This window comes from Scomber scombrus, chromosome 3, assembly GCF_963691925.1.
Source record: "Scomber scombrus chromosome 3, fScoSco1.1, whole genome shotgun sequence".
Classification (NCBI taxonomy): Eukaryota; Metazoa; Chordata; class Actinopteri; order Scombriformes; family Scombridae; genus Scomber; species Scomber scombrus.
The window spans coordinates 29,156,914-29,183,472 of NC_084972.1; the positions used below are offsets into that span (position 1 = coordinate 29,156,914).

Below are 26,559 nucleotides of genomic sequence, written 5' to 3' on the forward strand. Positions count from 1 at the left end.
TCCTGGTTTCTTTAGTCTTCTATGATAGTAAAGTCAGTATCTTTGGGATGTGAACTGTTGGTCAGGATAAAACTGGGCATTTGAGTGTGTAATCTTGGGCTTTGGGAAACAGTGATTGATATTTTTCACTATTTTCAGACAGTTGTTAGTATACAACTGTTCTCAGACTGAATAGAATAACAACGACCAGTAAACCGATCTTCATGAATAAAATTGTGCATCCAAAAAAAAAATGAGCAGAGACGAGACAAACGGTGGATGTGGTCAGTATATTATTCTCTTTAAAAAAAGACTTCATTACAAGAGTTGACTTCATTCATTCAGACACAGTTTAAGTCTTTATATGTTCAGTGTTCTAGATACTGTTTGTCACTAACTGCATAACAACAAGGAGCGACTGCACTCAGTTCAGAGATCAGTGTTGTTGAGTATCTGGACAGACACACAGACATCTGACATCATGTAGAAGACACATTATTACTGACCTCTGTACTTCTGAACTGACAAAAACATGGCTGACTGTGGCAATGAGCTCCATAAACCTTCAATTGTAAAGGTTAAATTATTCTTTTTTTATTACTGTATCTAGTGACTCCTTCATCCTAGTTGCACATTAAACAGATTCATTTAACAACAATAAAGAAACAAATCTAGGGGCAGAGCTTATTCATCTCCATTTGAAACGGTTTCAAACTCTTCTTCATATCTTAATACACCTGATTCAAAATGTTTGATGCTAAATTCAACAATGCTGGTCTGTTTTATCAACTTTCAAAAGGATTGCCATGACATTTGGTTCAGACATTCATGGTCCCCTGAGGATGAATACTGACACTGGAGGTGGAGGACAACGTTTCCTCTCACCTGTCCGTTCATGACAGGATATTTCTAAAAGTAAAGGGTGAATTCCCAACAGTCTGAATGCTAGCAGCATGCTAACATGCTAATTGTTTATTATCTGCTTTCAGTTATGAACTTCAACCCCTGACCTCGAGTCATTGGCTTCTCACTAAGAACAAACCTTGACATCAGATACCTAAATGAAAGCTCACCTTATAATGGACCTTGTGGGTAAAACCGTCAAGAAGGAATCAACTTTTTAATCACAGCCAATTGTGTTTGAGCCAAATACACAATAAAGTCGACTGTAACTCTGCCAGAAATGTAACCCTTGGGTCTCTGCAGTGGATGGGAACATGCTAAAATTAAGCTAAAGTTAGCAGGCTAACATGCTTAATGTTACATTATAACATTAGTATGTTAATATCCAATTACAGTGTTTTAAAGATGCTAGCAGTAGCTAACTGAATTACAGCTGAGACTGATGAAAGTTGTGCCAAGTTTGACGGCATTAAGAAATCTGAAATGTCCTCAAACAGCCACCGGATGAAGATAAAAGCTAAGTAACAACATTAAATCTAGTGTCTCCACAGGGCATTTTTAGCCCCACTAGTGATAAAGAAAAAAATAATTTCCAACCTGTTTCTCCTCTCACCACACCTGGCAGAAACAAGATGTTCAGAAACATTCAAACAAAGGAAAAAAATGGTAAACAAATATATTATTTTTAAGTAGAATATCCCGGGTGCAGTCTGAGTCGCAATGTGACTCAAATATCTGTAAACGTTCTACATAAACTGCAGCTTTTTATAAAAAGCTTGTTACATTTTGTTCACTTTTCACAGACCAGTAACCAGTTTGGCATTAAAGCGCACGGATCTCATGCTAAACAGAAAAAAAACAGAAAAAAAGAAAAAGCTGTTGAGTTTACCAAGGCATCGAGACATAATCAACATCTACTCTATAACTGATTAAAGTTGCAAAAAATGATTAGATTGACACAGACGAGATGATAATGGTCCTCTGTGTCTGCTGGAGAAACAACTCTTTGCTAAAATATTCACCTTAAATACTTTATATGGTGATAATCAGTCAGATGTTGTGTTTACAGCTTGTTCTGCTGCCCCCAAGTGGCCAAAATTAATCAATGAATCCAGCATTAACTATAATCAATACTGCATTTTGTTTGTCAGCTCAGAAATCTGTGTCAGTCAATACTCCAGTTTCTGCTACAACAGAGAAACATATAGATGTAGTTTAATCCTTTAAAAGGTCTATTCACTGATACTCTGTAGCTGTAGAGAAAATGTAAATGCATAGTGAATCTAAACAGCAGTGTTCATGTCACTCTCTAACCCCGCCTCCCCTAAATACACTCAGTCCCCAGCACCATGTGATAATCAACCAGCCCACTCCCTCACCTTTTCTCTATTCATGCAGTGTTCACACGTATATAACATCCATCACATTCAGACGTTTTTTTACCTCCAGTACTGTAAGAGCTTTAACAATTTTTAAACCTTCCTGATGGGCCAGATCACATCAAATGCCACCTTACCCCCATCGTTTCTGATTCATGAAAGATGCAGCCAAGCAGGGCTTAAAACGAGTCCAAATTAATAAAAAAACAAACAAAAAAACCCCCTTCTTTTGTTCCTTTGCCTCTCCTCGCTTCCACCCATGTGTTCATCCCTCTCTTTCTCTTTTTCTCTGGCACATATTGGGTGTTATTCGAGTTCGTATTAAAAGGCGTTGGGCTTTTCTCCTCCGTCCGATGCTACATGATGATTCTTGGCTCCGGAACCGACTCGTTGATGGATTTGTGAGGCAGCACGTTGGCTCCGTTCAGATAAAGCTCGTCGTTCACGATCACATCCTCGCCCAACACCGTCACATTCTCCATACGAACCTAACGACAAAGGAGACAACAATCAGAACGAGTATCGACACATCCAGTACGAGTCGAGGTCGGTGACATCGTCCTTTACTCACCCACTGGCCGACAGAGGAGCTCCAGCCAACGATGCAGCTCTCCAGCCAGGAGTGCGATCGAACCCGCGCTCCCTTCATCACCGTGCAGCGTTTTATCCTCACCCCGTCCTCAACGACCACGCCGGCACCGATGGTCACGTTCGGGCCGATGGTGCAGTTCTCCCCGATCTGAGCCGTCGGGTCCTGGAGCGGAAAAAGAAAGAATGGAAGATTATTAAAGAGTTCAGTTATTTATCGTTATCCAACATAAGCAGGGAACTTAACGACCCTAAAACCTACTGGAATTTAAAGGGTTAAGGTGGTCTGCTCTGCTTTTCTACTGTATTTCACAAATAGAGAAAGATCCGATGTGTAAGTTAAACATTATAAAATGTAATTACAATTAAAGAAAGAAAAGGAAAAGGACAATGAGAGAATGAAAAAAAGAGTGAAGAACTTTGATTAATGATGCATATATTGTTTTTTATTTGAGGAAGAGTTTTATAAATAATGTAAAATCATGAAAGAAAATAGAAAAACTTGGTCATCTTTTTGGAAAAAAAATATTCCCATTAAAAGCATAACACTAATCTTCAGGTTCTTTGCATGAAAATCTGACCAAATTTATAAGGTTAAAAAAGGTTTAAAGCCCATTACTGCACAGCGTGTCATTGCCTTCACTCCCCTGCTGGCCAGGTGTACCATTCTTCTAAATGGAAACATGTTTCTCCCCTGACTCACAACAGCTGGATACGTTCAATTTTACGATGTCTACAGTTAAAGAAGTTAAGGTTCTCACAGAAGGGATCTCTGATATCGTTTCATAAAACCTGGAGCCCCCTGCTGGCCGATATGAGCAATAATCTCACTGTTATTCCTGATGATGTTGAAGACACTTCTTAAAAGAATTAGCTGCTGGAAAGACCACCCCCTTTTTTATTTTCCTTTCCCTTATTATTCAGCTATTTTACTCTATTTTATTTTTATTTATTTTATGTTGTTATGCAACTAATTAGTTGTTTACTGTGGCCACAACCAACATTGGGATAGTGGGGATCATGCTGGGATATTCTTTCCCTCTGATACTTTTCTACAAAAAGTATCTGAACTCACCACCACAACGTTGCCGAGGAAACCGGGTCCAGTGCGTAGCCTCTCTGGGGCGTGTTGCCGCACTGACTGAAGGTACATACACATCCCTGTCAGGAAGTCTTTAGGCTGACCGATGTCCATCCAGAAACCTGCAGACAGACAGACAGAAAAAAACAAAACAAGACAAAAACAGACATACAGACAGTGGTAGCAGTTAGTTACCATGGAGACAAGGACACGAAACCACACATTTCCTTGTGATCTCCAACAGCTGACACATGACCAGCAGCGATTAAACTGAATTAAAAAAAGAACCAAGAAACAACATTGTTAGTAATTAAATTATATTAAATAATCTAGCTGTTTTTTCTACATTAACATCAATTATTTAAACTATATGATTGATGATGAACTATATCATGATGCACAGCACATTTAACACGTTACTAGTTCCACATGTTGAGCAATAGTGAGAACATTTAGTGTTAAATATTATTTTAAACAGGCTCAGGTTCATATACTTAACTGTGTTGGTTTTATTTTATTGTTTTTTAAGCCTGTATAGATGTAAACATCTTTATTCTGCATTTTTTAAATCATTGAATTACATCTGTGTCTTGAAAACAGGAAGGATTTTAGTGATTTCTGGTTAGCCTGTTAAATCGTTATGCAACTAACTCTGGACCAGCCTGCAGGTCTCAGCTTCAGGACCTGTTGCTATGGGAACAGATCCTGATAAATTTGAAGCCAGCTTTAAAGAGCAAATTAACCATTTCATTGTCCTACGTGTTTACATTGCAGTAAATCTTCTGCAGGAAATCACAAGGAAGCTCTCTCACTCTCACACAGTTTAATGAGTTGCTCAGAAAATCAAAGCCACTACGATCTGGACCAGGATCAGTGACTCAGACCAGTCTTTGGTTCTGCTGCTGCTGGTCTGGACTACAGGACGGGAGGGAGGTTTAACTGCTCAGCTACGCGTCTCCACTGAAAAAGCCGACAGCTCCCAGAGAGGGATGAGGGTCTAGAGAAGCACCGATTACAGAGTCGCTCAGCTGATCTGAATCTTGGTTCGTTCTTATTAATTAAAATATCTGGAAACAGTTAACAAATCCTCTGATCCAGACATCGTGTTTAAAGTGTCTTATTGATATCGGTGCTTCTCTACAAATGATTCCTCTCCAGAACTACATGAGCTCGGATGTGAAGAAAAAGCCCAAACACTTACGTCTGGTGGCGCTGTGAGCTGAAGAGACCAGAGCGAGCACACGGGTCAACTTCCCACAGTATGTTTCTAATATCATGTTACCACTGCGTTGCTCAGATAAATAAAATAAATGACTGAGAACAAAGTGACATAGATGGAAAGAAAGTCTGATGGGTCATAAAACACAACTGTCTGACTTCTTTATAGTGATGTCACTGTGCTACTACAATATAACTTACAATAAATGTGTAATAAACCAGAATTATCCTCTCAGGTGTATAAAATAAATGATATTTAGCTTGTTTTAGTCATTTATCAAGTTAAAATACCAGCTGTTGGTATATTTCCAGTAGTATTTGCTGCTTTTCTCTGTTTCATATGACTGTAATCTGAATATCTTTGGGTTTTAGACAAAATAAAACACTCATAATAAACAACTAATATGTTTTATGAAATCATGAATCTAGCTATACCAAACATTTATATTTTACAGCTTCCTAATTGTGAAGATTTGCTGCTATTTTTTGTCATACAAGGCACATAAATGAATATCTTGTGGTTTTAAACTGAGCAAAAAAAAACAACACTGTATTGGCCTGAATGTAAGACAATATTTCATTCTGGAAATTGCATTGGAAAAAGTTGGGGTTGTTTTTATATTCGATTAATAGACATTTTTGTGTTCACAACATCAGAGATGCTTTTTCTGAATAGAGAGAGTAGCAGCGTAACACAGACTCCTACAAAGTGTTGCATAATGAGCTGTTTAAAATAGTAATAATTTGATTTGTTATTACTATTATTCTATTCAATAAATGATTAATCTGGAAAATAATTGACAAAACACATGTTAGTTGCAGCCATAAAAAAAATTGTGTAGTATAATATTGTGTTGTAGTAGTGCAGTAGTTGTAATAGTTACCCTGTAGCTCCATCGCATACAGATGTCCCTCTTCTGCCATGACGGGAAATATCTCTTTCTCTATGGATGTTGGTCTCAGCTGCAGGTGCGCACACACACACACACACACACACACACACACACACACACACACACACACACACACACACACACACACACACACACACACACACACACACACACACACACACACACACACACACACACACACACAGTCACAAACATAAGAAATGTCAGTACAATGAAAAAGTAAAACTCACAGTACATGTTCACTTGTTATTTCATTATAAACGTTTGAGACTCTGTGTGTGTGTGTGTGTATGTGTGTGTGTGTGTGTGTGTGTGTGTGTGTGTGTGTGTGTGTGTGTACATGTCACAGACCTGGATCCTGCTGAGCATGCTGGGATTGAAGATGTAAATGCCGGCGTTGATCTTGTTGGAGACGAAGACCTGCGGTTTCTCAACGAAGCGGTGGATCCTGCCGCTCTCCGTCTCAAACACCACCACGCCGTACTTCGAGGGCTCCTCCACCCGCGTCACCTTCACACACACACAAAACACACACCAGGATGTGAGTGACAGCCTTGAATTGTCACTCTTACTTCAAAACTGCAGCTTAAACAAAAACATTATTATCTTAATGATGAGCGGTACATGTTTCATTTTATTTTTCTGTGTTTTCTGGTCTTTTCTTCAAGGTTCTTGCACCTGCAGTTAAGAGTAATTACATTTAATGCTAGAATCAATACACGGTTTATTTGTCATTTAAGTTCTAATTTTAACTCTTAACTCACTGATTTAGCATCATATATCCTTAAATGTCAGAATGTCACCAGTCAGCTGATGTTAGCTCTGTAACTTACTCTCATAAAGCCCTTACATAGAGTGTCATAACAGCTATCTCGTATCTTGTTTACTGTTAAAGTTCAGTTCAATAACGCAGTTTTTGACTGATTAATAAAGATTTAACTTCATTCATCTTTACTGTAATGGTGGAAAATGTGATTCTAATAGGTGAATTCTAGTGTTATAGGTTATTCATATGGTGGTTTGTTGTATTTTCTTTATGTTTAATTGCACTTGAATGCTTTTTAAACTCATGTTTTTAGCACTAAATGTCATTTAGATAATAGAAGATAGTTCTAACTGTTTATATTTCAGTACAAATTTCCACTTAGAAACATGTTAATTTCATATTTGTAATGACACTTTTAAATGTTAAAGTGATTTACAAAGGACTCTTGTGTCCTGACCATTAGACCTGTACTGTGGAGGCTCGTCACTTGAAAACATTCACAGGAATAATCTCAGTAACACTTTGTCTCCGTCTCTCTCACCACGATGGTTCCCTCCTTGCCGTGGTTGCGGTGAAACTGCAGCAGATCTTTGAAGGGAAAATCACAGATGACGTCCGAGTTGAGGACGAAGAATGGCTCGTTGTCGATGTTCAGCAGCTCTCGAGCCAACGCCAGGGGTCCCGCTGTACACCGACACACAAACATGGTAAATTATCATTAGTATCTGTTTCTATCAGTCCAGGTCCAAATGGATCTTTGAGACCTTTTGATCCTACAGTACAGCTAAGATACAGTATTAAAGTGGTTAAAGTACTATCTCAAGTTCAGAAACTACACTATATAGCCAAAAGTATGTGGACAGTTGTGACGCTACACTTGACACACTGTTAAACTCTTCAAGCTAAAGTATGTTTCAATGACTCACTTCACCACGCCAAAAATCATGTGACCACACCAAAAGAGGCCTTGTTGCATCACACTAGTATCAGTCAGTATGATGTAACAAAGCCTGGATACTGTGGAGGGTTTATAAGGGCTGAAACTAAATAATATACATAAATAATTATATGATTAAATGCTTAATTGTCACCATAGATAAATAAATCACTAATTAAATGAGACATTATGTTACATTTATTTATTTATTCATTTGTGTATATTTACACATTTATATATTTAATCATTTGTATATGAATTAATTTACTTCTAAAATGTATTCACACAGGTATTTATCAATTTAATTATTTATTTATTTATGCTTTAATTTATCCATACTGTAACTTGCTTCAGCAAAATAAATAAATCACAACTTAAATGACACATTAAATATATAAAAGCTACATTTATTTGTGTATTTATTTATTTATTTACTAGTATATATTTAAACATTTGTATATGTACACATTTGTATATTCATTATTGAACTTATTAATTTATAATTTGATGTATGTATTAATTTGTGATCATCTGTGATCAGGTTAAACCTTAATCTACTACTTCTGCCTTATTCAAGATGGCAGCGACGGTGCAGATCCCACGTGTTATGATAACAGATATGTTGATATGTTGGCTGTAGCTGAACAGATGGAGACAAATGCTACTGCTGGGGCTTTTTTTAGATCAGACGGAGGGCTTCACTGAATGAACTGGAATGATTGGAATGACTGAGTAATAGCTTCACAGTGTTAACTCATCTGTAACATAGTTCATTCACCAAACGGACGCTTTAACCTCCTCTGAACTGTTCATAGTACAAATGCTTCATATTGATTCAGTGCCTCAGAAAGCTTTGTTTTGCCTATTTAAGCCTCCTGAAGCATACTGGGCTAAATCAACTGGATTAGTATGCTTGGATGATATGATGATATATATACAGTGAGATACAGATGTGCAGACTCACCTGTTCCAAGAGGCTCCTTCTCATGAGACAAAGAGATACGAATCCCAAGCTGCCGAGAAAACAGTGAAACATTCAGGATACTGTACAGTCAGCACAATTTTCAACCCACTGCTCTGATTCTGTACAGCAGTGATCATCAATTCTGCTCCTGGAGAACTACTGCCCTGCATATTTTAACACACCTGATTCTAATCATTAACTCGTTATTAAGCCCTTTGACGAACTTCAACGAGCTAATAATTAGGATCAGGTGTGTTAAAGTGGTGGAGATACCTAAAACATGCAGGGCAGTAGCTCTCCAGGAGCAGGGTTGGAGACCACTGCTGTACACTATTAACACATATTCATGTATTGATTGTGTGTGCTGATGTGTATCACAGCTGTAATAGTGCATCAGTTTGTTGGACGTACTCTCTGCTCTTGAATTCTCATCTCTCTCTCCAGCAGCTCGGACATGTAGCTCACAGCCAGAACCACGTGGTCCACTCCGGCCTACAAACACACACACAGAAATAGAGAGAGAGAAGGTTACGAAAGCAGAAAATGAGACGTCAATTAAAGCCCCTTACGTCTCAGATTTGAAAACTTCTGACTGTAGCTTCATTAGAGAAACTGACAGGAAAGCAGCTGCGTATAGTGACCCTGAACGTTGCTTCCTCCGTACCTTGACCAGCGCCTCCACCTGGTGCAGCAGGATGGGTTTGTTGCAGAAGTCCACCAGCGGTTTCGGGACGCTCAGGGTGAGCGGTCGCAGCCGGGTCCCATACCCGCCCACTAATATTAAAGCCTTCATTGCTTCTGTGGATTTTAACCGTTACCAGGGCAACCACAGCTCATCAATAACGTGACCGGACACAGCCTGAGCAGGAGAGAGGAGAGTCACAGTTAGACATTTTCTGTGTGATCGATTTCATGTCAATCTGCTGACTGGATTATATGGAGGCACATTAAAACCAAATTTTAGAAATGATAAAAATAAAAAAAAGTGAAACAGTGAGAGAAAAGTATGAGCTTTTAGGTCAAACAGTCTGACAATCACATCATTTTGACTTTATTGGTATCTTTTTTTATTTATGTAAACAAATTGAATTTAAAAGCTGTATTTTTGACTTAATATCACATCATTTCAAGAGTATTTTAATTTTTTATCTAACATTAAATCTATTTCTTATTTTCATGACGGGAATGGGTTTCCACAGGATTATGAAATCTAACCAAGTCTCTTTACTCCCAAACTCAGGTTTTTCGTTCACATGACAGTTAATCATCCTTCTGTAGAAAACCAACCTGGTTAGTCAAATCCATGTAAACGCACTACAGGATAATAAGAGTCAATGATTTCTATCAAACTTCATTTCTCAAAGTACCATAATCATGATCATCATCTTAGTATTGATCGCTGTCCACACATGTTAACAATCACTATAATAAAATAGGATAAGATCCCCTTTGGGAGAAATTCAAATTGACACAGCAGTACAGTGGGAAAAAAGTAGCAGTGTAACAATGAAAGTGATAAAATAAAAAATAAAAAAATATTATATACAGTAAACAATCTGTGTGTAAATAAATCTGCAATATATAAATGTGCAATATGCAGAAGTTCCTGAGATTATATACATTAGTGTAGTCATTTTTGCCATAATTGAACATCCTGACCATCGTTGTTTGGGTCTACAAACTTTAGAAAACTGATAAAACTGAGCTTTGTTCACTTTTTAATTTAGTATGAAGGTGAAACAGAGGAGTCAGTTTTGTTAAACAACCTGCCGGATCCGTTAAATGTTTGCTTCTTAATATTTTAGACAAAATAATTATATTTATAACACCAATATTCAAACAATTCAAGTGATGCAGCAATTAGCCAATTAACCAATTATAGACAGACAATTAAACAGTACTTATCATCAATGAATCACTTTAATTAAATATTTTCTAGTTTTCTTAATCTTCCTTGAATGTAAACTGAATATTTTTTGGGGTTTTGGATGGTTGCTCAGAGTAAACTAACTTTTTTGGTTGTTTTTTTTTAAACCCTTTTGTACTATTTTCTGATATATTGTTTAGACACTTTTATCCATTAATAAGTAAAGTAATAGATAATTGCTGCCTTTAAAACACCCATAGCCTACAGAAGATGATCCCATGAGAGGATCTGAGTCCTGGTTATATTGAGGCTGTCAGTCATGGTCAGTCATGGTGTTGCATTAGGTCAATAAAGTTCATTCATTAAAGAAGGAAGTCACTCTTTAAACACATTTTACTACATTTTAGTCCATTTAAAGTCTCAATAAAAAGGAAAACCAAGGACACAGAGTGAGAAACAAGCTGGTACTAATGTCTCAACTGAACTTTCTCCGTTATAAGAAGCTATAATTTGTATGTGAACAGTGGTATGCTTAATAAATCTGAATTTTGAGGAGTCTAGAGATAGACACAGCTTGATCTCTGTCATTAGCTCACATTAGCTCAGAAAGCTAACAAGCTTCACATTTCACTCATTAAACCAGTTATAACAAGTTATATTGTCCTGCTCCTGTATTTCTGTCTGTGTAACATTTAAAATATAAAGAGGGTAAAAACTCACAGCGGTGTGTTTTATCTCCTGACAGTCTTAAAGGAGGATTGAAACTCTGGGAATGACACGTAAGATGTTCAAATCTCAAATCCTTGTTTGGTTTCCGGTTCAGCGGCGCAGCGTCAAATTAGCGACGTCACAACAAACAATATCCGGTGAGAGGCTTCAAAATAAAACTCCACCAGACTGCCCTTTTTTTTTAGTTAAAGGAGGGGTTTACATTTAACAACAGTCAGAAATAGGTTATTATTCCCATTCCTCCTGTTTATACTGATCATTACATGATCCATTCATAATGTACTTACAATGTAAAGTGTTGGGGGACAAAATCCACAGTTTTCCTTTTATGCAAAAAATCTGAAGCTAATATGAAGCTTTTGGCTCATTCACCGAACAAGTCAACTCAAGTAGATATCTTTCAACGTTAGTCTTTTTAGTGCCAAAGTCCCTCTTTTTGATACGATACTTCTTCCACAGTTCAACAGGGAAACACAAAGAGGGAATTTGATGCTAAAAAGACTGTAAATGTGTCAGATATCCACTTGATATGACTAACTCTGACTGCTTAAGACTCATATAAGCTTCACATCTACTTTTAAATGAATGTGTGGACACACTGTGGAGTTTGGCCCCCATCACTTACACTGAAAGCACATTTGCAGAGGATCTTGTAATGGACAGTATGAACAGGACGAATGATTACAGCGAGGAAAAACCTCTTTCACTGTTAATATGGGCACCTGACTGTTATTACTGTGTATTTGTGTTGTTTTTTAAGTATGGTGTGAATTTGTTGACTTTTATTTAAATTAAATTACAAAAGTTGTTCCTTGCTCACACAGCTGCCCAGGGCTTCTGGAGGTCCAGTGGGAATAGTTGTTGGCATGAATATTGTTTTATGGTTTAGGAATACACACCTGACTAATTATTTCCCAACATGCAGGTTTGGAATATAAAAGCAGTCCAGCAGTCAGCTAGATGTCAGATATAGTCTGTAGCATGCTAAAGTTCAACTTTAGAAACAATGGCAACATGAAAAGTCTTTTGTGACTTTAAAAGGGGAAATAAACATTTAACCTAGGAAAATTTTGCCATGCTTTTATTTTAAAGATCAAATTGTTCCGTTTCCGGTCTGACTCACTAAATCTTGCTAACTTAACGCTCTGCCTCTGTCAGCTGTCAGTGAGTCGGGGGTGTTTATATAGACCGGTGACTAAACTGGAGTACACTAATAGTCTTAAATCATTAGAACATTAATGTGAGAGGTGTTTTAATTTTATCTCTTGACTAAAATAATGGTTAAAGCGCCACAGCTGTCACACATATCCTATAACCTTTATTTAAACTTTCCTATTACACCCCTAACATAAGACACAGTGGTATGTACCAAATACTCTGGTCCCGCCTCCTCTTCTTCACTTCTGACCAATCAGAGAAAAACAGCGTGGCGACAGTGGGCGCTGCCACAGTACTGCATCCATACAGTCAATTTACATCCAACACTAAAGAAAAGTCACATTAGACTGAGTCAGGGATTTAAAGGACAGGTGCACAAGTTTTAAGGCTGTCTTACAACAACAGTCAGGAGCCCAAATGAACATTAAAACATATTTTTCATATTTATTATTGCTTTACACAGACTTTAATAGTCAGTATGAAGGAAGGAATGATTACATTGGAGAAAACCTCTTTCACTGTTCATTTGGATACCTAATTGTTGTTTTAAGACTTTAAGAATTATAAAATAGTGAATCTGTCCTTTAAATGTTGGAAGAATTAAAAGCAGAGTGCACAAGAATGATCCAATAATCTGACTCAAGCATGGCTGTAGGCTCAAACTTTATTTTCTTAAAATAAGGCACCACTGTACAACATGTTGGGCCAAAGTAATAACAATAAATAATAAAATGTTAATATTAATTCATTAACCATGTGATTGAGAATTAAAGTCAATTAGAGTTTACCTTAGAGAGTAAGAGAAAGCCAACCACATGCCAACCAACCAATGTAACTGATTCAGAAAAATAAGCATTTTGCACTTAATTACTGTTTGCAGTAACAACCCCAACACTGAATATCAGTGATTAAAATTCTTAATTATTGTACTGTACTCTGATACAGTATGAACTTAATCACAACACTTCACTCATATTGTAGTTAAAGACAGTTCTCCTCTGGTGTGAGATGATTTATCTGCTCGTCTATGCTCCTCTCGTCTCTCAGTGATCTTTGGAGAACCTGCAGGAACACGTTTCAGACGCAATTCAAGTATAAAAGAAATCCAAAGTCAGATTGGATCGTTTCTCCAGCGTGTTTGACCAGGTGTTTGGAGGTCAGAGGTCAGAGGTCAGGGGTTCCAGCGCAGGTCACAGACCAGGGCAATGTGGTCGGAGGGATGAGCCACGCTGGGCAGAGCCTCGTATGTGGTGACCTCTTGGTGGCTCGGCAGAGGGATCATCTGCTCCACCTGCACATAAAAAGGGTAGATTCAAGTTGAGCTGCTTTAATCATAAAAATAAATCATATTCATCATATCAACAACTTTTTTCCAGGATTTATAACATCTCCAGTGAGTTTGTTTTATTTGTAAAATGTATCATTTTAAGAATAAACTAATGTGACTTCTTGGAGTCCATTAACAGTTTTATAGTATCTTTAAAGCTGTCCTACATGTCTATCTAAGCTTTTAGTGTGTGGACATTTTACTGCTTTCACAGTTTTAAGTTTAATTCTCTAATCTGAAATACTTGAGGCTCTCAATTTCTCTCTCAAGAATCACATTTTAAAAATCAGGACCAGAATTTCTTCAGCGACTGCGACATGACGGAAACTGCTGTACGGTCAATGATGAAAATACTGAAACAACAAATCACTTTACAACTGTATTTATCGTAAAAACCATTTGAGCTCTGCCAGATAAATCTCTGTATTTCACAATACAAATATTTCACTTTTTAAATCTAATTTCAGATGTGACATTCCCGCTCTGGCTGTTTGAACGCACAACCAGAGACTTCCGCTGGCCGAGCCGGCTAACTTCCAGTCAGCTCTCTGCCAACCTGAATGTGGATAAAATAATATAATCGTGTGGCTCTGGACTATCCATGTTATCTGACTGAAAGGATCAAACTTTGAGACTGAAATGATTAATTTCATAAAGGTTTATGTGACACTCTGTACTTCTTATCCACTTTTTTAAAGCCACAACAGTAGCGACAAAGTAGGCTACAGCAGAGCCTACGAAGTCAGCTTGAGTTAACAGTGTTTTTGTAATTACTCTCACTGCCAGTAGGGGGAGACAAAAGTACCAGTAGCCGTAGTAGTATTGTAGTAGTAGGAGTATCAGTATTAGCAGTAGCAGTATTATTACCTGCATGCTGTCAGGCTGTATGAAGATATAATCCAGGCAGCCGTGAAATCCTCCCACATAGTTGGTGTAGGCCGGCTGGTTGCAGGCGCTCAGCAGCGGCGGGAAGGTAGAGAGCAGCTCCATACTGCAGGACTCCTCCGGACCCGAGCTGCTCCAGTCTGAATGCTCCTGAGGAACCGCAGCCTCCGTGACCAGCTGGAACACACCTGAGACAAGAAGAGATACACAAACAGGACTCAGACTCTGCTAGAATAATGAGAAATGTTTTATTAGATGTTTAGAAGTACAGATGTCATCTAAAGTTGATTAAAGATGGCGTGGTCGTGCCTGTAGTGGTGGAGTTACCTGCGTTTGGGGTGGAGTTGAAGTCCCCACAAAACACCAGAGGGGCTCCAGGTGCGACCTCGTTGATCACATGACTCAGGTGTTGCATGGCGACGCCCAGCTGGACCAAGCGGACGTTCCCCCCTTCAAAAAGAAATCAATTAAGTTTGTTATTTAAGTACTTTAAGGGTTTCAGATCATCACTCATCGGTTCTCATATCAGTAACTAAGGTGTGTTCAGAGGGAAGAGTTGATCTACCTTTAGGATGCCAGTACAGGTGAGTGTTGGCTACACACAACTTCCTGTCTGGTTTATTCAGGTCCTCGAACACAGTGACCTGCCGAGGAATGAGACAGGAAGGAGTCACAACAGAGATTAACAAAAGCTGAAGACTGCAATTTACACATTTTTTATTATTCTTTCATCTATAATTTTTCTGATTTTTCTTTGGTCTCAGATGTCAAAAAAATATGCAACACAATTTCCCAAAGCTCAACGAGACTAAATGAAACAGTTCTGAGTCCTCGTCCTATGTATTCTCGCTCAATACAGCAGGTGGACAGCGGTACCTGCAGGGTGGTGGATCTCTGCATGATCTTGTCCTTCAGGGTGCCGTTAGCAGAGACCTTCTCCAGCAGCTCGGTATGCATGGGGTCAGAGGTCAGCGCCTCACTCAGCATGATGTCATGACGGCTCAGCAACTTAAACTTTGACCTAAAAGAACCCAACAACAACATAATGTTATTATATAATTATGACTTAATGCTGGATTTTAAAACTTGAATATCATAGCAACAAAATTCAGTAGTAAAAAAGACTTCAGGCTGTGGAAGAAAATAAAGGTCTGACTGCAGCGTTAGAGGAGTGTTCCTGTGTGGGCAGCTGTCAGCTTTGACTCTTGAGAGCTTTAAAATGAACCATTCATTGTAACTTTTTTTAATTCTACTTTTAGAGGTGAAGGATCAGACAATAATGAAAAAACACAGAAGACATTTTATTCAGACCTGCGGTAGAAAGTAGCCAGTCCTTCATGCTGCTTCTCTTTGATCTTGAAGACGCCGTCCAGACCGAAGGCATCAAGAGTTGGAATCAGGCTGTCTGTGAAAACCCCTGAAGAGTCCAGAGAACATGAGGAAAGTCAGAAAGAAAGCCCGTATATGATAGTATACACATCAGGAGTCATCTGGAGTTCAGTTTTGCTTCAGGATCAAACTGCAAATCTTGTGATATAAATGATTTGATGATGATATGAGACAAAGAAAAGTTTTGAATCCTCAAATTAGAGAGGCTGCAACCAGAGAATGTTTGGTATATTTATTTTGTAAATTACTTTTAAAGGTTAATTGATTATTAAAATGATAGCTGATTCATTTTCTGTCAGTCGGCTCTTTATTTTGTCATGGATTACCTTTGTCGACCTCCTGCAGACAGACGATGTCAGCGTTGTAGCCCGTCAGCTCCTTCTTGATGAGGTTCTGTCTGTAGTCCAGCTGCAGGGCGTAGGGGGCGCAGTACGGGTAAAGCACCGTCTTGGACAGTTCTGTCTGGGCGTAGATGTCGGCGAGGATGTTGTACGACACCACCCTCATGGCCGGCCACTCCGCCTCTCTAATGGTGTAGGCGTGTCGGTTGTCAAACGTGCACACGCCTGGTCCGGCCTCCACGGCTCCCACAGAGACCAGCTCCTTGGCCGGGCCGCTGCGTGCTCCGTCTTTGGGGGTGCAGCACAGTTTGAACCTGCAGCCGATGTCCTGATTGGACGGGACGTGGACTCTTCCGCTTCCTACCTCCGTCCAACTGCTGGCCTGACCTGAAACCTCTGCACCAGCTTCAGGACTAAGAGAAGAACAACAAGGAAGAGAAAAATAAGGACAGGAGTGATGGATGTCCTGTTATGTTTGTAACTAAATTACATTAAACAATACTTCAAAAATTGATTTTTTATTCTTTGATGACTTGGAGAAAGTTGTCGACGATTTATCAATTTTCTTTATGCAGCCCCACTCTATGGACACTTTCTTCAATCAATTATCATATTGCCCTGATTTTTCTCATTTGTCACATTGACCACTATCTTAAACTAAACCTGACTCTGGATTACAGCCCATCAAATACTGGATTTTTGAAGCCAATACAAAGAAAAAAATCCATTAATTATATGTAGATTTAGATTTCTTCTTTGTATTTTACACAGCTATGGCTCCTCCATGAGCTGTGCCCTAACAAAGTTTGAATTGAATTGATAAGAAATACATTTGGTTATTAAAGTATTATGAGCAAATATAACTGAGCTAGACATTTTACTATGTTAACATAAACTTATCAGTGCTCCCTGGTGGAGAAACTGTTTCTAAATGACTTCAAACATACTGTATCTGTATTTCTTTTTACAAATCAGTCGATATTACTATATATTATAGATAAATTAAAATCTTAAAAAGTATAGCCATGCATGACAGGCTCTTTTTAAATGTCTTGTTTTGTCTGACCAAAAGTCTAAAGACACCCAATTATCAATTATGTCAAACAAAGAAAAGCTACAAATGTTTCCACGTGACATTTCTGTTACTGTTTATTGTTGTTGCTCACCTGTTATAACCACCAGCATCTACAAAAGAATAATGGCCTAATATAGGCGGATATATCAGTCATGTTTTAATTTAATTTAAATGGCATGGTTTGAGTTTTATTTGCAGACATGGAGGAAACATACCACTCCAACATCATCACTACAGCCTGCAAAATAACCTCTTCTTTACATTGTACACATAAAACTTGACTCAAATAGGATGTATTGCATGTATGTTGGATCACTACACTGTATAAGCTTTGGATCTTTATAACCTGTCAGTACCAACCTACTAATTCACTGTAATTACCTTTTATTTGGGACATTTTCTTTGAACCAGGTGAACTCGCAGTCTTGCAGGTTACCAAACTCCACCTCCAGCTTGGGGCAAACAGGAAACCCAGCCAGCAGGGACAGAGGGAGCTCAGCAGTGGTGAAAGTCGGTGGATTCCTTTGCACAGAGTATTTAACATCTCCAACCTGCAGCACGGATCCATCCTGCCATGCATCAGAGTTCAGCGCCGTGTCTGCCACTTCATCCCCGTCGTGGAAGAGCTTCACCAAGGCCAGCTCTGCAGCTTCACTCGGCTGCTGCACCTTGTTCTTCTTTGACTTCTTCGCCTTGCCTTGCCCCTTAATGATCCCATTAGATATCCGAGCCAGGACTTTCCCCAAAGTCTCCCCTTGGTCCCGCAGCATGTGTTTGTGGCTGCCCTCCAAACTGAAGGAGATAGTGAGTTTGGGCTCCCCGGGGATGCACCTCACCACGGCCGGCTCCATGCTGCTGCAGGGGAGGAGGCGGCTGCAGGCTCTGGTTAAAGCCCTGTGTGAGGAGGATGAGGAGGAGGAGAGCAGCAGGCGGGGGAGCAGAGAGAGAGCTGCAGAGAGATGGTTAAACATGAAGTCCGACCGGCGATAGGAAGAGGACAGCTGGGGCTAAAATATACCAAACACTACTGTTATCTACCACACAGCTGAGTCTCCTTCTTCACCCCGGTTGTAGATCAGAGCAGTCACAGTTAACCGGAAGAGAAAAGCAACTAAATGATAACTTGACAAATATGGCTGCTTGAACACTTTTACACGTAATCACTGCCACCTGCCGGATAGTATTAGCATTACACCAGTTATTGGATGGTTGGAGCCATAGAGGGCCAAAGTGTTCAATATTAAATGGATTCACGTATAGAGGCCCAAAGGGTTCAATATTACTTTTTTAAAATTAGTTTATTTCGAATATGTTAAAATAACGAAACAAAACAAATAGGCTGTGGTTTAAAACAAAATAGAAGGTGTTGTTGTTGTTGTTGTTTTTTTCTTCTTTCCTTCTTTTTTAATGTATCAGTCACTTCCAAGCTAAAGAAGAGAACAAAGAAAAAGACAAAGAACCCCAATGAAAACAATAACAAAACAAACAAACAAACAAACAAACAAACAAACAAACAGCACACTTAACATTATCTCAGTCCACCTCTTTGTTCATCCTGTCTATAAATAAATATCTGTTTAAAACTTGTTTAATGTTCTGCATGTTTCCATTTCTTCAGTACAGTTGTTCCACAGATTAACTCCTTTTGTTGTGATGCAATGATATTTAGCATTTGTCCTCACTAATTGTTTTTTGAACATAGATATTCCTCTTAAGTTGTATTTACCTTCCCTCAATGGAAATAACCCCCGGACACAGTCTGGTCGTTGTTGGTTTTTGACTCTGTACATGATTTGAATAGTTTGATTCTACAAAGAGCCAATCAATCAATCAATCAATCAATCAATCAATCAATCAATCAATCAATCAATCAATCAGTCTTTATTTATTTAGCGCCAAATCACAACAAAAGTCATTTCAAAGCACTTTTCACATAGAGCAGGTCTAGACCGTAATAGGGCTATCAATATCGTGATATGAGACTAGATATTGTCTTAGATTTTGGATATTGTAATATCGTGATATGGCGTAAGTGTTGTCTTTTCCTGCTTTTAAAAGCTGCATTACAGTAAACTGATGTAATTTTCCTAACTTACTAGACTGTTGTATCTGTTCTATGATTTGCATTTACCCACTTACTCATTACATCCACATTACTGATGATTATTTATCTAAAATCTCATTGTGTAAATATTTTGTGAAAGCATCAATAGTCGTACCTAAAATATTGTCGCAAAATCGTTATTGAGGTATTTGGTCAAAAATATTGTGATATTCAATTCTGTCCACATAACCCAGCCCCAGGTGGTACCCTGTAATTAAATTCAAAGAGACGCAACATTCCCTCATGAGCAAGCACTTGGCGACAGCAGCAAGGAAAAACTCCCCTTTACTGAGAAGAAACGTCAAGCAGAACCAGGCTCTCGGTGGGAGGCCATCTGCCATGATCGGTTGGGGTTGAGGGAGAGAGAGAGTGAGAGAGAGAGAAAGGAGAGATAAAGAGGAGAGGGAGCAGAGGGAGAGAGGAGTGAGAGGCACAGTGACAAACAATTAACATTGAAAATAATAGGAGAGGGACAGGAAGGGGATAACGTTGACGCCCCCAGGCTACCTGTGAGACGAGATAGCACAGAGAACTCTGGGGGAAAAGTTTAAATTAGTGAATGTATTAATAGTAAATGAATGTAAAATGTTCAATATTAAATAGTTGATTCTATATTCTATAACCAGCTTGGTTCAATATTACATAATGATTACTTGTATGGAGGCCTAAAGTGTTCAACAGTACATGATTGATGCTATGGGGGCCCAAAGTGTTTAATATTACATAATGATTACTTTCTGTTTAGGCCCAAAGTGTTCAATAGTACATGAGTGATGCTATGGAGACCCAAAGTGTTCAATATTAAATACTTTCAGGAGACCCAAGTGTTCAGCATTACATAATTAGTAGTTAATGTGGAGACCCAAAGTGTACAAGATTGCATGATTTATTCTATGAAGACCCAAAGTGTACAATATTACATAATGGCTTATGCTATGGAGACCCAAAGTGTTCAATATTACATAATTCTTGATTATATGGAGACCCAAACTGCTCCACATGACACAATTATGACTCTCTGTGGAGACCATAAGTGCTCTATTTTATACTAACTAACTAACTTTCATTTCCCAAGAAAAACAACACGATAGGTCATTATGTCAGCCGGCCAAAAAAAGACATATGGTTAAACTTGAGTGATAGACGACATCGAGCAGCTGTAGTAATTATGACCTGGAGCCATGGCGCAGTTCAGATGATGTATATACTGAATAAAGGTGACAGATTTCATTATTTAGAGAATGAAGTGGATGAATGATAGAACCAAACACTTGCCAACAAGAGACAAATGTTTTCGTTTCCCATTTCCCTTTTTGTTTTTTTTTTGTTTTTTTTAAGTTCTTTTTAATGTAACCTAACTTTAAGCAAGCAGGAACTTTAACCCACAACACATATTTCTTTAACCTTAACAAAGTGATCATTTTAACTCACTACTATGATCTTTGTCTGTGTGTCACATTGTAAGGTCTGAATGCAAATGCCCCTCCTCCTTCCTGCCTTTCGTTTCTTTTCATTTGCTGACCACTGCCTTAATCTTCATGTATAAAATGCTTCCATTTTATTTCCTCTGGTTCAGTTTACTGTCTCAAACCGCTCTGTGTCAGTACGCTCACCATAATCTGGAATACCAATAAAACCAACAACTTTATAGCAATCTATGAAAAAGGATCAACAAGATCATGACTGGCCCTGACTGATAACCCTCATCCCTGAAGTATATTGGTTTAGTTTTGTCTGTGACTATTTGTTAACTTAAATAACCTGAGGCAGACACCAGTGTTGTAGCAAATTGGTCCTGGATCAAGGACACTTCAATGAATGTTTCCAGGAGTGATATTTGCTTGATTTATGGTTTTGGACTGTGAAATACTTTGGGGACTTTGCCATCGATCGCTTTATCCATCAAATAAAAACTGTATACCGTACATTAAAGTTCAGGCTGGCTAGAAAAAACCAGAAGATGGCTTACAGAGTGGCTAACAGCTACCATTGCCATAAGCCTAAAAGAAGAGGACATTGTGTTAATCCACATTGGTGATCCAGTCTATAAATATCTGAGTTTTCCTCTTATTGAAACAGAAACATTGTATAATAGATTTTACACTATTATACAATATAGAACTATAACTATAGAAGGACACAGATAAATCAAAAGGTAGACTTTCAATGTCTGTTTTATTAAATTTGTTATAAAGACATGTACAGAAACTTACTAATAGGCAAATTACAAAGCACTAGAAATATATTTTAAAAAAATCAAATCCTGAGCTTAAAGTATATTACACCAGCGTCAAATCAACTGCATTGCTCTTTAAAGTGTATGTATTGACAGTCTCGAATTACCTTCCTGCTCACACTACAAAAAGTTTTTCTCAGTGATGTTTTCCACACAGTGTTCGGAGTGTTCAGAGTGTTCAGAGTGTTCAGAGAGTTCAGAGAGTTCAGGGTTTTCAGTGTAGTAGATGTCAGCCTTGTGTTCGTTGTCATGCTCGATGTGTTTCAGGTGGATGACCATGTGCAGGGCGTAGGCCAGGACCAGCAGCAGGATGAGAGAAGTTACGAGGCCCATCATGATGGCCGGCGTCAGGAAAGTGGCGCAGTCACTCGCGGGAGAAAACTTACCAGAGGAGACGTTAAACGCTTGAATCTGTGAAAGGGGACAGATGTATTGAAAATAATCAAGAAGATAAAATATGTGTGTTCAAAGTTCAATTTTATTGCTTATTGAGGTAGAAGGAGGCTGAACCCAGAAAAAGTAACCAAACTCTATATGTGTGTATGATACGTTTTCCAATTCAAATGAATTTATTTGAATAAATTATTTTATTTGTTAATTTCATATGAATTTCTTTTCCTAAAAAAAAACCTTTTTCTCCCAAATTGTATGTTTCTTTCATTACAAACGTTTTTTATGCCTACTCTTGGCCTTGGAAGTAATTCTGGGTTACTTCTGCAGTTAATAAATAAATGGCCTGACAGGCTATTGTTTGCAGTTCATGTTAGAGCAGACAAATGTACTGTTTAAGACATTCAGGACACTTTGAGAGCTTGTAAAAGAACACAGTAAGAGGATAGTAAAAGAACAACCCTCCAAACTCTTGGCAAAACTTCACAGGCCTTCCATGCCTAGCGACGGTTGCTAAGCTATGATTGGACAGACAGTATTCAGGGGAGAGGTTTAGTGAATAGTCAAATAAAATACTGATTATGATAGTTTCTACAGATGTCATTTGTTATGCTGGTGGGGGCTGGAGGCTATTAGGCATTAGTCAGACCATGTGTGAGGTTTCTAAACAGACACGTACCTGGAAGTCAGTGAAGGTGACGGTCCAGCGGCGGGCATGGTCGGTGCTGGGCAGCAGCAGGGCGCTGTACTGCTGCAGGCTGCTGACATGGAGGCAGTGGTAGGAAGAGGAGGCTGGAGCGTACACCTCACTGGCATTGAACACAGCTTCCTCAGAGGTGTTGTAGAGGAGCGAGATGCTGTCCACCGAGAACCACCACTCACCTGAAGACTCATAGAAAGTGTTGGACAGCTGCAGTCTGGACATCAGAGGAACGAGAGGAGAGGAAGATAAATTATTAACAAATTGTTTTTTCTACTCATCTCCTGCAGTCCTGCTCTGTTCTGTGTTATTGCAGATTACTCGCTGGGTTTTATCGTCCAGCAAAGGAGATTAACCAGGCTGAACTTTTGCAAGACTGCAGGGTGATGTCAACGGGCAATTAAATAAGTGCAAGCATACATCCTGGTAGATTCCTTTGTAGCACGAACACTGTATTTCTACTGTTTACCTTGAAATCACTGCAACAAAATATAAAGTAATTGCAACTGTCATAACTTTCCTGAGTTGTAAAATCATGTCTTAAAGTAAAAATCAGGGTGCTGTTTTTTTGTGCTGTCTGAGAAGGTTTCAAACTCATAGATCTGTTACTCAAACCAGCCTTAAACAACCTACACCCATCAACACAGCCCCTTGCATTGCTTTGATGGCTGTTTTCAGTCTGAAAACTTTAAATTGATGGCCCACAAAGTTCTCCATTTTTCACTTATCCAACCATTTTGTTTGCTGGGCTGTAGTGAGTCTTTCAGCACCCTCGTGGTGCTTTCAGGGCTGTGGATTTTTTAGCCTCGATATGACCTCAAATATATTTTAAAACATATAAAAAATACTCTTCTTTGACTAATAATTAGGTAAGGTCTTTCCACAAATTAGATAAACTTTGTAGCTTCTCCCTTTTTTGTAAAATCCAGAATTTAGGAATATGTTTTGTTCAATTCAAGGTATGACTTACCTGATGAACAGGTCTCTTACATCCTCCACATCACCAAACCTCATGACCAGCCTGGTGAAGACATACAGACAGATAGATGCACAGTCAGTTCTCTGAACAGCTGAGATCTCAGTTTGAACTGATTTGACAAGTTTTCTCCTTTTCACATCAACAAACAGTTAAATCTAAATAAGTAATGTTTGCTTTTAATGGTCTGTGCACATCAGACAGACAGGTACACAGATGGGTCACGGCTTTACATACATGGCCTTGTCTCTGCTGCAGACAGACTGACTGGTGTCTACAGGTTTCTGAGGAGAGAAGGCTTGCTCCGTCAGGTCCAGCTGCTTCTGCCTCTCGTAGCGGAGAGACAGCCTCCTGGCCTGGAACAGGAGACACGGCTCCCCATTGGACAACACCTGGTGGGCAGAGAGATGAGTGTTGTGACTCTCCTCTTGGTAAAAACTGGGGCAGCCAGAATAAAATTAGACAAACACAGCATTGTCGTAGTGGCAGCAATGCAATACGCTGCCATACTTTACTGTGTTAAAGCTGAATCATCGACTGTAGACTACGTCACCTTGAGGGGAGGAAAGGGAACTGGATATCCTGGCATCTGAAGTAATTTTCTCCGTGATACATCTAGAGACTGGAGAGGAGGCAAAAAATCATGTGAAACACTATTTCAATTTGTGTTGATAGTTTTTGTTAATTGCTAATGAGAAACTGTGACTAATTCACCCAATATTTAACTTATAGATACTCTTGTTTGCATATCTGATCTTATACTGTATGAATATGACTGTGTGTACAACTTCTGAGGCAGCAGGTATTACCATATCATTCCTTCTTTTTATCCTTTTATATCTTTCCTGTTATACTTCATTTATACTATCCTTCTTTCCTTCCTTTCTCTTCTTCAACTGACCTGAAAGGGTTAGAAAACCTAAAACTACAATTCTTTCACTCAACAGTGAAACTAAACCATTCTTCACTTTTAATTACTTTATATTAGATTTTCAGCTGATTCTTGTTTATCCTCACTAAAGTAAAATGTTACATGCAGGACCTTTGTGATGTTGTGTTTCTACATGTTGGCACGGCTACTTTTGCTCCCACCGCTCTTTATTTCAAGTTAAATATCAGCAGAGTTAAAACTTCCTGATTTTACCTGCAGCAGTCGTCTGATTGGTTGGCCAGCAGGAACCAAACTCCCCTCCATCCTCATCCCTCCATCACTCTCTGCCATCCCTGCATCTGGAGAGACAGACAATAACAAGATTCATTTGGTTTTATGAAACAAGTCGTATTTATATAGATATTTTAAAGTCCCTCTTGCTGGTAAAAGCTTTAAATCCTTTGTTAGGCCAAAAATGAACATTCGCCAAACTAAACCAAACATTTTTTTAAAATTCCTGAAAAGTTGATAGCAGTTAATCATTTGTTTCCTAGACAATCCAGCGGTGGAGTTTATGGGAAGACTTTCAAGTTAAGAAAGTCAGTGGTGATAATGACTGACAGATACAGACAGATACAGACAGATGGACTTACCATGAACTGGAGAGACAGCAGGACTGTAAACAGAAGTGACAGGAGGATTAATCAATAACTGAAACAATATTCAATGATTTTCAGTTCTTCACATATTTTCTGCTTTTAGATTGTCCCCACCATCAATCGCATGTCATGTTGTCTTCTAGAAAAACTGCAACCAATGTGTTAATAGTTCGTTTCTCACTAAAGTCTTTTAATTTTGGACTTCTGCTTCTTTTCTATTAGTAGTTCTTCTTTTCTTTTCTTTTTTTAAAAACAATTAGTTACTATTACAGTCTTCATTTGTGAGCATTATATATTTTTTTCAGTCGTTAAAAATACATTTCTTTAAAATCTAGCTCATCATCAGTTGACAGTGTGTGGCATGAACTTTACCTAAATCCAGAAATGTTTAGGATTAGATATTCAAATAAAAAATCAGCCTCTCTTTGAACTGAAACAGTCAAAAACCCAGAAGAAAAAGAACATTTCACTTGACTGAATAGTGTCTTATAAAAGCCAAATTAATAGTGTTCATTTAAGCGCTCATAACTTTTGGATAACAGTAAAATAATTCAAAATATTAGGAAAGGATGCAAATATAATGAAACGTATATATAAGCATATATCAATTACCCTGAATGATGATGGTTAAATATAGAAGATATTGACCAGGAGAGTAACCCATGAGGTGTCAAGCACCCATAATGCATCTGGGTTGTCCTGTACTCCAGCCGTTCACCTTGTGGATTAATCCTTAAGGTAACAGATCAGTCTGGTACAGAAATGTACTGATCCTGAGAGGACCCTCTCTGACCCAGATTACAGAGACAGAGAAATTAGACTCTTGTAGGCGAAATATAACGGACAATGAGTTCATATCAGGATCAGCTTAACACCAAATACAAGCTGTGATTGTCTTTCACAAAACATGCAGCACATTCAGGTTTTATATAAAGAATCCTGAGCCTGTGCAGATCAACAGGTCGAGTAAGGCAACATCAAGGACGAAGCTTCAAAATCACCCAGAGAACCTGTTTTTTTTTACAATATTAAAGTCGAACTGAAATCACACTGATTATCCTTCTTTACATGTTAATGGTTTTGTGTTATTAGAATGAAGAAAAAAAAGGTCTTTAAAATACAA

The 26,559-nt window shown here is 38.5% G+C and overlaps 3 protein-coding genes across 3 annotated transcripts; all 3 read right to left on the reverse strand.

Annotated features, from left to right (window-relative positions):
• Nucleotides 1–1,139: 1,139 nt before the first annotated feature.
• gmppb (GDP-mannose pyrophosphorylase B) lies at nucleotides 1,140–11,399 on the reverse strand. Its single transcript, XM_062416579.1, has 10 exons — nucleotides 11,317–11,399; nucleotides 9,394–9,588; nucleotides 9,141–9,221; nucleotides 8,730–8,778; nucleotides 7,370–7,512; nucleotides 6,414–6,572; nucleotides 6,033–6,111; nucleotides 3,925–4,052; nucleotides 2,833–3,015; nucleotides 1,140–2,749 (listed from the first exon to the last, which is right to left on the reverse strand). Exons 2-10 carry the CDS (start codon nucleotides 9,520–9,522, stop codon nucleotides 2,618–2,620), a joined length of 1,083 nt encoding a protein of 360 aa, XP_062272563.1. The 5' UTR covers nucleotides 9,523–9,588; nucleotides 11,317–11,399; the 3' UTR covers nucleotides 1,140–2,617.
• Nucleotides 11,400–13,144: 1,745 nt separating this feature from the next.
• pde12 (phosphodiesterase 12) lies at nucleotides 13,145–18,540 on the reverse strand. The gene is made up of 8 exons (XM_062415938.1): nucleotides 17,882–18,540; nucleotides 16,411–16,838; nucleotides 16,007–16,112; nucleotides 15,572–15,716; nucleotides 15,261–15,339; nucleotides 15,023–15,145; nucleotides 14,678–14,883; nucleotides 13,145–13,774 (listed from the first exon to the last, which is right to left on the reverse strand). The coding sequence occupies exons 1-8, from the start codon at nucleotides 18,469–18,471 to the stop codon at nucleotides 13,655–13,657; spliced, it is 1,797 nt and encodes a 598-aa protein (XP_062271922.1). The 5' UTR covers nucleotides 18,472–18,540; the 3' UTR covers nucleotides 13,145–13,654.
• A 3,420-nt stretch (nucleotides 18,541–21,960) lies between these two features.
• On the reverse strand, nucleotides 21,961–25,128 carry atp6ap1la (ATPase H+ transporting accessory protein 1 like a). Its single transcript, XM_062445550.1, has 6 exons — nucleotides 25,051–25,128; nucleotides 24,460–24,521; nucleotides 24,144–24,344; nucleotides 23,901–23,951; nucleotides 22,910–23,147; nucleotides 21,961–22,251 (listed from the first exon to the last, which is right to left on the reverse strand). Exons 1-6 carry the CDS (start codon nucleotides 25,126–25,128, stop codon nucleotides 21,961–21,963), a joined length of 921 nt encoding a protein of 306 aa, XP_062301534.1.
• Nucleotides 25,129–26,559: the final 1,431 nt, after the last annotated feature.

Excerpts from the sequence above, each read along its gene's own strand:
- gmppb (XM_062416579.1), bottom strand. The coding sequence starts at position 9,522 with ATGAAGGCTTTAATATTAGTGGGCGGGTATGGGACCCGGCTGCGACCG. Across the intron at positions 7,513-8,729 it reads GAAGGAGCCTCTTGGAACAG|CGGGACCCCTGGCGTTGGCT; the intron begins GTGAGTCTGCAC and ends GTCGGTGTACAG. Across the intron at positions 6,112-6,413 it reads GCATGCTCAGCAGGATCCAG|CTGAGACCAACATCCATAGA; the intron begins GTCTGTGACATG and ends GCGCACCTGCAG.
- pde12 (XM_062415938.1), bottom strand. The coding sequence starts at position 18,471 with ATGTTTAACCATCTCTCTGCAGCTCTCTCTCTGCTCCCCCGCCTGCTG. Across the intron at positions 15,717-16,006 it reads CTGGCTACTTTCTACCGCAG|GTCAAAGTTTAAGTTGCTGA; the intron begins GTCTGAATAAAA and ends GGGTTCTTTTAG. Across the intron at positions 15,146-15,260 it reads CCTGTACTGGCATCCTAAAG|GGGGGAACGTCCGCTTGGTC; the intron begins GTAGATCAACTC and ends TTCTTTTTGAAG.
- atp6ap1la (XM_062445550.1), bottom strand. The coding sequence starts at position 25,128 with ATGGCAGAGAGTGATGGAGGGATGAGGATGGAGGGGAGTTTGGTTCCT. Across the intron at positions 24,345-24,459 it reads TTCCCTTTCCTCCCCTCAAG|TTTTTACCAAGAGGAGAGTC; the intron begins GTGACGTAGTCT and ends TGGCTGCCCCAG. Across the intron at positions 23,952-24,143 it reads TGCAGCAGAGACAAGGCCAT|GCTGGTCATGAGGTTTGGTG; the intron begins GTATGTAAAGCC and ends TGTCTTCACCAG.